This window comes from Canis lupus, chromosome 17, assembly GCF_011100685.1.
Source record: "Canis lupus familiaris isolate Mischka breed German Shepherd chromosome 17, alternate assembly UU_Cfam_GSD_1.0, whole genome shotgun sequence".
NCBI classification, from domain to species: domain Eukaryota; kingdom Metazoa; phylum Chordata; class Mammalia; order Carnivora; family Canidae; genus Canis; species Canis lupus.
Genome location: NC_049238.1, coordinates 37,832,612 through 37,843,459, shown reverse-complemented (window position 1 = coordinate 37,843,459; position 10,848 = coordinate 37,832,612). Strand labels below are relative to the sequence as shown.

Genomic DNA, 10,848 nt, shown 5'->3' with positions numbered 1-10,848 from the left:
GTATCCTGTCATACTTCTCTCTCCTTCCCCAGATAAAGATAGATCGATTAATCGATCGATAGACACACACATGCCATGTGGTATATATGAGACCCTTCATTACAACAGTGACAGAACCTGATGATTCTTCATGTGTCTGCTTGACGTTATCATATTGAGATATTTGTGAGAATTGTGTCAACCTCAAGTTACCTCCCAATTAAAGTCACTGTCCTCAAACAAAATCCTGGAGAAACTGAAAGCATAGAGTTTGTAGTTCTACTGAGTCTCAGGTAATTAAAAGCCAAAGTCATACTGAATTGAAAAATAACTGATAAATACAATTCCAGGTGTGATTACACAGAAAAGCTCAGGCTCTGTATCTCTTAGGATATCTTCCAAGAGTAAGATTTTGTACTGAGAGTGGAATAGCTATTGTGTAAAAATGCTGTGGAGAGCAAATCCTGAACTCTGTGGAGAGTCTCAGGTGCTCATGACAAAATGAGATAGAAGTAAGAGTAGAATAGCCCAAATTCCATAATATCTTACTTTTCATTTTATTACTTTTTCTTATGTTTTCTTCCTTGATCCATCTTTTAAGCTAACCAATGCAATCCTGAATCTTCCTGAAAATTCCAGCCTCCGTAATGAACGTTGCTAGTGAATGAAGTCAGAAAGATAATCCACAATAATGAAAAATATCAGGACAAAGACAAAAAGGAAAATACAAGACAGTATTATAAATCTTAAAGTGAGCATCAAAACTATTCATAACTCATGTTAAATGAAGAAATACATTAGGTAACACTATTTGTCAACTGTACTACAAAATGGAATCACATTACACATTTTTTAATGTGAAAGCTCAGTGTGTGGAAATATGGCTGCAAATTATTAATCCGTCATTTTCTTTTTACTGTGTATCAGTGTTGAAATGTTTTTTCCAAATTATTCCTTAGAATGTTTGAATTTGGAATATTACTATTTGCTACAGAACTTAACATGAAAACTTAAAAAGTCTTCTCTGCTTGGTTGCTTGTCTCATACTTTTTTGCCCTAAAATATCTTGAATATGCAAAATCTTAGAAAAATTCTTTCTTGACAATAAAGGCTTTGAAATTTTCCTATATGACCTGTAGACTGAATGAAGAGTATTCCTAGTTCCAAACAGGAATCCACGATCTGCATGTTTACACTCTATTTTGTACCCTGGACAATAAAACTGACCCCAGCAAAGCTGGACGCTACAACTTCACAGAAAGAATAGCATTTGTAAGGGGTGGAAGCAGAAACTCTGTGAGGTCCAGGTGGGGAACAGGACCCTAGCGGTCTCTAATCTAAGCACCATCAACTGAATTAGCAAGGAGTTTTGCAGGTGGATTTTATGGCACTGTTGTCTCTGTGCAGGAGGCTGTTCATCTGGGTCCAAAAAAGTGGAAGCCAGTGTGTGATTTGTGTACCTTGAGAAGATTCTCTTGTTGGTGCAACTGTGAGCCCATTAACCTGGGGTCAGAGTGTGTGGGGCGGGAAGTGTGATGCTGTTATACATTCTGTAGACTTTGACCTATAAATTTTATCAAGCCAGACATGTCAAACTACAGTGCTTTAGTTAAGATGAGACAAACACAGAGGCCTGTGTCCTGACTAGCCCAAATGGAAGTTCTTTCTGTTAAAATGAGCTTGTGCTTTGTCTGAAAAATGAGATCAAGACATCCAGCAGAGGGAGCATCCCCAACTTCAGTTCTGTTGAGTAGATTCTTGGGACTTGTAATTGAAATGGGTCACCTTTTCTAAAGAATTGTAAGTGGTCACCACTGGGGAGATAATCTAGAAGATAAATAATCTGATTCATAGGTAGTTCATATACATCTTGAATATATTGATCTTCTGACTTTGTAAGTTCCTTCTGAACCCTGTGAAGAAGGTTATATGTAAGTTTCAATAATCTAGATGCTCCAAAGCCCTGATTGCTATTTACAAGCTCTAAATTTCTTCCCAATATTCTAATTTCTTTTCTCTCTTCTTCCTTCAAATGAATAAATGAATACATTTTGTAAAGATTTTGGATTTCATCTGAGTCTTGTGGAGAAATGGAAGGAATGTCTTCTGTTGACTGAGGAGGTTATTCTTATATCGAGGTTAATCCTTTGGCAAGGCCCCCAGTCACCGCTGTCTATTTCAGAAATTGAGACAGAGATTCCCCTTGAGCATAATCCACCTCCTATTCTATTTTTATAAATTCTTGACTTTTTGTAGTAATTTGCATCTCCAAACCCAAGGTCTCTCCTGTGAGTGATGGAACTTCTGTCCTGAGGAGTTCTAATGAAATCCTACAGCTTTCTTGTCAGGGAAAAATTATTCTTCTGCTGCTTGAATGTGAGACAGATTTTTTATTTGTTTGTTTACTTTTCCTCTATGAAAATATGATTCACTTGAGAGATGGAAAGGAAAGAAAACATGAGGACACTACTCATTTCGATCTTTAAGTGATATCCTTATAGAACTGCCTGTTCTATATATATAAGAGAGGTATGAATTGAATGCATATTTGCATAGCGTTAACATATCGTTCAGTGCAACAACAAAAGATGATTTGGGCACCGTCCTAGCCACCTAAATATTTACATATGAACAATTAATTTTGCCCTATTTAATTTCTCAAACAGTAAACACTAAGTCCAGATAAATATTCACATCTCTTTTCTACCAGATAAATATTCTACATCTCTTTTACTGCATTCCCCCTGGTGTACTTCTAGCAGAGAGTATTCTCCTCAGGGAGGGGAGGGAACATTCTGACCTCAGGCCCTGATCCCTGAGTTCCTTAGGGAAAAAAGGAGACAAGATTTTGTCTATATTACCTATGACAGAACTTTAGTGTCATTTGTTTGCGATCTGGCCTTCCCTTCAATCACTGAGCTTGAGACTTTGAACTGGCTTAGGTCTAGGACCTGAGTCAGAAGCAGTGACTTTAGGCTTCAGCTCCCCTGACCTAGAGTTTTGCAGTTACAGAGACAAAAAACACTAAGAGTCTGCACATTGATTTAATTTCTACTAATATGTGCTTAAGCATCTACTGCCACAGATGCCTCTTTCTGACAACATTCTGTCCTTGTACATTTTGGAAATTGTACACCTTCTGCCTATGAAGGTTAATATGACAAGCTGGCTTGTGCTACTCGCTGACATGCCTGGTCCCAGGCATCGTTCCCTGGAAAGTAGGCTCATGTGGAAGGTAGCATGGGGACACTGGTTGGGGAATGTTCTTGAGATCAGCGTCTCTGGAAAAGAAAGCAGTATTGGGCACATGAGGGAGTTGAGCTGGGATGCAGGAGAAGGAAGCCTAAGTCGATCCCCCAGAGGGACCCAGAGCTGGTAGGTCTCCAGAGAGGAGCCAAATTGGGGCACACGGGCCAGACACTTATCCAGGATTTCTTCTCTTACTCTCCTGCTGAACCTTTAATCATGCTTGATCCACCTTCAGAGAAGATGATCTTTTTATATTTCTCCCCAGATTTCCTGATTTTCAGTTTTATTTTTCTCTTTCTTGAAAGTATGAAGAGTGTATAACATAATTTTTGCCATTGCCCTAGAAATTTGTTTTATATTAGAGAAAGTTTTTAACTTTGTTACTGGAAAGAAAGAGATTTTTAGCTTGTTTTGGGGAAGATTTCTTTTTTTTAAATTCTTTTTTAATTTTTTATTTATTAGAGACCCACAGAGAGAGAGAGTGAAAGAGAGAGGCAGAGACACGGGCAGAGGGAGAAGCAGGCCCCATGCAGGGAGCCCGACGGAGAACTCGATTCTGGGTCTCCAGGATAACGCCATGGGCCGAAGGTGGCGCTAAACCACTGAGCCTCCGGGGTTGCCCTCGGGGAAGATTTCAACCATGGGGCTATATCCATCCCATGTGGGTATTTAAAGAGAATGTCAACACCCCTGCAGACTGTGGAGGTGTCACCACTCTTGAAGATACTGGGCACAAAAACCACCTGGAGGAGGAGAAGAAGCTCCAGTCCATATAGACCAGGTGGCTGTCTCTAAGCAGATGTGTTGCCAAGGCCAAGTACTTTCATGATGGAGTTTCCCAAGGACCATTACCTCTTGGGTGTGGATCTGCTCCCGTTTGGCTTCCATGTCCATACTACATCCTCCACAGCAGCTGCCTGTAGCTCTCCAAAGTTGCCTGGAGCCCGGGCTTGAGAAGGACTAGCCCTTCAGGAGTCTCCTTGTCTAATGAGAGAGATGAAGGGACTGCTCTCATGACCATTTTTAGGAGGGAGTTCCCTTGCTTCCCTCCACAGGTGTGATTCTTTATTAGAGAAGCTCCCAGAACTGAAATACCTATTTAAGTTTACCAGTTTCTTAAAGGATATGATAAAGATACAGATGAAGAGCGAGATGGAGACACATAGGTTGAGGTCTGGAAGGGTCCTGTGTACAGCAGCTTCTGCCCCTGTGGAGATGGGTGCATCTCCTTCTCAGTGTGGATTGTTCATCAATATGGACGCTTTCTAAACCTTGCAGTCTTGAGACTCGTGGAGACTTGCTTACCTAGACATGATCGATTATTATCTATGTGTCAAGCCCCTCTCCCCTCACTAGATGGTGGAATGGGGCAGCAAATTCCATGTTTCTAATCCTGGCTTGGTCTTTCTGGTGACCAATGCCCATCCTGGAGCCCATTCAGGGGCATCTTCACAGAATAAAAGATGATCCTAGAGCTTTTATCTCCTAGGAAATTGTAAGGGTTTTTGGAGCTCTGTCAGGGGCTGGGAGCAGAGACCAATCTCTACATTTTCTAGTATGTCACTGACATAAGTCACAAATTCTGGAGGAACACCACTCTTTCAGAGATTGTGAGGCCTGCGGTGTCCTCATAGGTAGCCAATCCCCTATCACATACTCCAGTGCATTGAGCAGTGGGTGTTGTAAAGGGCACTCATTCAAGGGCAAGAGAGAGCCATTGGGCAATTCTTATAGCAGAGACCTGGACTTTAACTCTTAACCCTCCTTCCCTTTGGAGAGCCCAGGAGGGAATGGCTGCCCCAGGCCCCTTGCTCACTTTGAGGTCTTTTTGGTAACAAATGCACTTGCCTATTTTAGAAAAATCAAATAGGGAAAAAGAGTGTAATATCTAAATTGAAGAATATTAATTGAACTATATAGGTTCTTGTTAGGAAATGAGTGAGTTCTGCTTCGGAGGGAACTCTGACCTTCCTCCCTTTTCCCTTGAAATAAACTTCTGCTTCTAAGTCCATTTAAGAGAAGAAAAACGTTGTTCAAAAGTCATGTGAATGTCATCTTCTGTGAGTAAACAGGGAAATTTTACATGGATTCCTCATTATATAGGAATATAACATCTTTTAAAAGATTCTGTCTCCTGAAAATAAATAATGTCCAAGGAAATGACATTTCAGTGAAGGGCTATGTTTACTGAGAATAGCCAACGAGAAGAGACAGCAATCCACAATGCTATAGGGTTTTACACACACTGATAATTGTGTGTAACTTTTACACACAAGTGACTTGCCTTGTAAGGTGGTCCAGCCACCAGTCCTTGATTTTCCAATCTCTCCATGATTTTCGCAGTGTTTTCTCTCCAGCCTTTAGAGTTACATATGGTGTCAAGATCTCAGTGTGTAAAGTGGCAGCAGAACCCCCAAGTCCTCCCACCCTCCGGCCCCCAAAGAAAGCGACTGGCAAGATCTCCTTGTGTCAGAAAAGCAAGAATAGTTTTATTGTAAAGAACAAAATTTCAGTAGCAGTAGAGTTAGGGGTTGAGAAGTAGGGATGTGGAGGGGAAGTCTTCCAGGTGTTTCTAATGTCTTTGTGCTTGGACCTCTGTGAGGTCAAATATGATCTATCATGCCCTCTTTAAAAATGTTTTTAAAAATAAAAGAATACCATAGGAATACTAAGGAAACTAATTAAATTCAAATACGAATAATCAAAATTTGAAAATTGTGACATGGTAATACATTATTTATTAATGCATGTAATGTAAGATCCGGTTGCACCAATAAAATTACTGTGGGCCCAGACATTATCCAGTGTGTAAGGAGACAAGTCACACGCTGGGAGAACATATTTGCAAAAACACCTGTGACAAAGGCTGTTACCTAAAATTTACAAAGAACACTTAAAACTCAACCATAAGAAATAATCCAATTAGAAATGGGAAAAGATCTGAACAGACACCGCATCAGAAAGGAGAAGACAGATATGAAACAAGGCACAGAAAAAATGTTCCAAATTTATGCGTTGTTAAGGAAATGCAAACCGGAGATGCTACTCCACACTTACTGTTGTGGCCACAATCTAGATCACAGCTCCAAATGCAAGTGAGCATTTTGAGGGACACAGATTAGCATTCCCTGCTGCTGGAAATGCAAAAAGAAGCAGCCATTTTGGAAAACAGTTTGGCATTTTCTTCCAGAACTAAACATACTCTTATCACACAATTCAGCAATCAGACTTTTAGGTATTTACCCTAAGGAGTTGAAAACTTATGTCTACGGAAAAACCTGTACACCAACATATATACAGATTTCTTCATAAGTTTAATACTTGTTGTAACTCACATTTCTTCCCAAGATGAATGGATAAATAAACTATGATGCATCTGGACAATAAATACTATTCAGCTCAAAAAGGCATAGTCTACGGTCCATAGAAACAGCAAAGTGTTGAGCGGTTGCCAGGGGCTAGAGGGGAAGAGGGATGAATAGGTGAAATGGACAGGTAATGGATATGCTTTTAGATAAGGACAGATAAAATTTTTGAGGATTGTTTTAATTGAGATCTACTCAAAGCATACATTTGAACAGAATATGAATTCAGATTCCTTTTCAGGTAAGACCACATCTGTAAAAAATAATGTATCTGTCTAGTGCTTGAAACCATTTTCAAAATAGTACCAAATTTGTCATTTCCAAAAGAGTATTTAGGCTATCTGGTGTTAAAATGTTACTTTTGGGGAAAAACTTTCACACCACTCTCTACCCTAGCTGTGGTATATGAATTACATTCTATGGTCTACACCTTTCAGGGTGTGTTGTATTCTCAGGACCCACTGTGAGATTCCTTTATTTTGTCTCAGATAAAGGTAATTGAGGCAAATATAAAACTTCTCGATTTAAGTTCTTTGTGTGTGTATGTTGTTTTGTTATTGAAGTATATTTGGAACACAGTGCTATGTTGGTTTAGGTGTGATTTGACATGTCTATGTCATGTTATGTCACCACAAGTGTAATTACCATCTATCCCTACACAACGCTATTACGAAATCCTTGATTATATTCCCTGTGCTGTACCTTTCATCCGTGTGACTAGTTTTTGTTCATTCCATATACCTCCCACTCTCCTTCATGAATTTTTTCCATCCTCTGATCCTCTTTCCGTCTTGCCACCACCAGTGTGTTCTCTGTATTCATGGGTCTTTTTGCCTTTCTGTTCTGGGGTTCTTGTTTGTTTGTTTGGTTTCTAGATTCTACATATATATATTTTTTATTTTTTTTTATTTTTAATTTTTTTATTTTTTTAATTTATTTTTTATTGGTGTTCAATTTACTAACATACAGAATAACCCCCAGTGCCCGTCACCCATTCACTCCCACACCCCGCCCTCCTCCCCTTCCACCACCCCTAGTTCGTTTCCCAGAGTTAGGAGTCTTTACGTTCTGTCTCCCTTTCTGATATTTCCCACACATTTCTTCCCCCTTCCCTTATATTCCCTTTCACTATTATTTATATTCCCCAAATGAATGAGAACATATAATGTTTGTCCTTCTCCAACTGGCTTACTTCACTCAGCATGATACCCTCCAGTTCCATCCACGTTGAAGAAAATGGTGGGTATTTGTCATTTCTAATAGCTGAGTAATAATCCATTGTATACATAAACCACATCTTCTTTATTCATTCATCTTTCGTTGGACACCGAGGCTCCTTCCACAGTTTGGCTATTGTGGACATTGCTGCTATAAACATCGGGGTGCAGGTGTCCCGGCGTTTCATTGCATTTGTATCTTTGGGGTAAATGCCAACAGTGCAATTGCTGGGTCGTAGGGCAGGTATATTTTTAACTGTTTGAGGAACCTCCACACAGTTTTCCAGAGTGGCTGCACCAGTTCACATTCCCACCAACAGTGTAAGAGGGTTCCCTTTTTCCGCATCCTCTCCAACATTTGTTGTTTCCTGCCTTGTTAATTTTCCCCATTCTCACTGGTGTGAGGTGGTATCTCATTGTGGTTTTGATTTGTATTTCCCTGATGGCAAGTGATGCAGAGCATTTTCTCATGTGCATGTTGGCCATGTCTATGTCTTCCTCTGTGAGATTTCTGTTCATGTCTTTTGCCCATTTCATGATTGGATTGTTTGTTTCTTTGGTGTTGAGTTTGATAAGTTCTTTATAGATCTTGGAAACTAGCCCTTTATCTGATATGTCATTTGCAAATATCTTCTCCCATTCTGTAGGTTGTCTTTGAGTTTTGTTGACTGTATCCTTTGCTGTGCAAAAGCTTCTTATCTTGATGAAGTCCCAATAGTTCATTTTTGCTTTTGTTTCTTTTGCCTTCGTGGATGTATCTTGCAAGAAGTTACTATGGCCGAGTTCAAAAAGGGTGTTGCCTGTGTTCTTCTCTAGGATTTTGATGGAATCTTGTCTCACATTTAGATCTTTCATCCATTTTGAGTTTATCTTTGTGTATGGTGAAAGAGAGTGGTCTAGTTTCATTCTTCTGCATGTGGATGTCCAATTTTCCCAGCACCCCAAGATTGCTAGAACTCATACAGCAATTCGGTAGCGTGGCAGGATACAAAATCAATGCCCAGAAGTCAGTGGCATTTCTATACACTAACAATGAGACTGAAGAAAGAGAAATTAAGGAGTCAATCCCATTTACAATTGCACCCAAAAGCATAAGATACCTAGGAATAAACCTAACCAAAGATGTAGATTCTACATATAAATGAAATCGTATGGTATCTGTCTTTCTTTGTCTGACTTATTCCACTTAACATTAGACTCTCTATGACTTTTCATGTTGTTGCAAATAACAAGATGTCTTTTTTATGGCAGAGTAATATTCCAGTGTATATAAATAAGTATGTGGGGTGTGTGTGTGTGTGTGTGTGTGTGTGTGTGTATCACTACTTTTTAACAGAATTTGGACCTCATATCTGCTTGAATTTACAAAGTTTATTTGTATAATAAATAAAGTGCTTAAACAAACAATTGTACTAATTGTTCTCAGCCATATTTCCTGTGGGGATAGCACATATAATGCTATCCAGAGAACACAGTAATAGAGCAATTAGTGTAATGAGAAAGAAGAAATTCAGAGATTGGGGAAAAAATGAATACTGAATGGTACTGAATATTGACACAGGAGTGTCAAAAAACTATAACAAACTTTGCATCAAAATGTATTTGACTTGGATTGTCACAAATATGCCTCAATTTTCTGACTCTCAGGCTCTCTAAATGTAATAACCAAACACAAGGAGAGAGGGGTGGGGATGAGATACAAGGGAGCTCTCCCTCCAGCCTGTTGCTCAGAGAGCACTTGCATCACCTCCGTTCTTGAGCTGCTTCTGCCCCGCGAAGGCTGCTGCAGCTGATGGGGCTGTAACATGGGCCAGAGCACTCAGCTGCACATTACTGCCCTGGGTTGTCCAACATCTGCCACTGACGCCAACTCAGACACTCTGCGGCGCCTGCTCCCCACTCAAGGAACACATTGGGCAGTGGTGACAGGCCAAACAGAGAGGTTTGTGTTCAGGGCTGAACCACTGTGCGAGGAAACTGTATACCTTGCCCGCAGTAATAAACTCCAGTATCGTCAGCCTCCACTCTGCTGATTCTCAGGGTGAAATCTGTCCCTGACCCGCTGCCACTGAACCTGTCTGGGACCCCAGGGTCTCTGTTGGAGACCTTATAGATCAAACGCTGTGGAGACTGGCCTGGCTTCTGTCGAAACCAAAACAAATAGGTGTTCCCGTTACTGTGCAGGAGGCTCTGACTGGCCTTGCAGGAGATGGAGGCCGGCTCTCCAGGGCTGACGGACAGGGACAGTGGGGTCTGTGTCATGACGATATCCCCACTGGATCCTAAAATAATGAGAGATAAGTACAAGTTGTGTTAGAAACAGTATAAGACATTTCAATCATTTTGGGTTTTGTATATTTTAGGGAAAATCATATTTTGATTTTGATTTATATTTAAATCTATTCAATTATCATGGAAAACCCAAGATAGCAAGACACAGAGAGGCTTCTTTCTGTTTTAGCATCTCACTAAAATACTGTTCATCAAATATTTTATATTCTTCTTAATTCTCACAGTCTAAAAATTAAATTCCCCCTGTTGGAGGGCAATCTGTCCCATGCACAGAATACACAGGGAGAGAAACAGCACCAGGGGAGCTGACCATCCACGCCCCCATGTCTTTCCTCATCCCCGCCCTGTCCTTACCTGGGATCCAGAGCATCAGCAGCCCCAGGAGCTGAGAAGGGAACCTCATCTTGAGAAGCTGAGCTGAGGAGCCCTAGTAAGTAAAGACAAGCCTAGAGCTGACCTTTATCTCAGACTTTCAAGGGAAGGTCCTCCCCAGGGGACAATATGCAAATCTCCCTGGTGGGTGTGGCAGAGTGGAAAGAGGCACAGGCAGGTGCAGGTCCCTCTCCTGCCAGTGTAGTAGCTTAAAAGGTCTTCTGTGCTGGGAGGAAAGCTAACAGAGACAGATTCTTTACTGCCTGAGTAGGAAGAAGGATCGAACTGAGAAAGTCAGGATCTGTGGGAAGACAGTGCTCAGAGTCCTGCCCTTCTGTGAAACCAGGAGAGACATGAAGGTGTAGTGGCCAGTG

At 40.7% G+C, this 10,848-nt stretch overlaps 2 gene segments (V, D, J or C); both read right to left on the bottom strand.

Moving 5' to 3' along the window:
• LOC608379 overlaps positions 1-10,848 on the bottom strand; it is a 345,452-nt gene that overhangs the window by 216,934 nt on the left and 117,670 nt on the right.
• LOC608379 lies at positions 9,793-10,609 on the bottom strand. The segment is given in 2 exon segments: positions 9,793-10,092; positions 10,457-10,609. Coding segments are annotated over 2 exon segments (224 nt in total).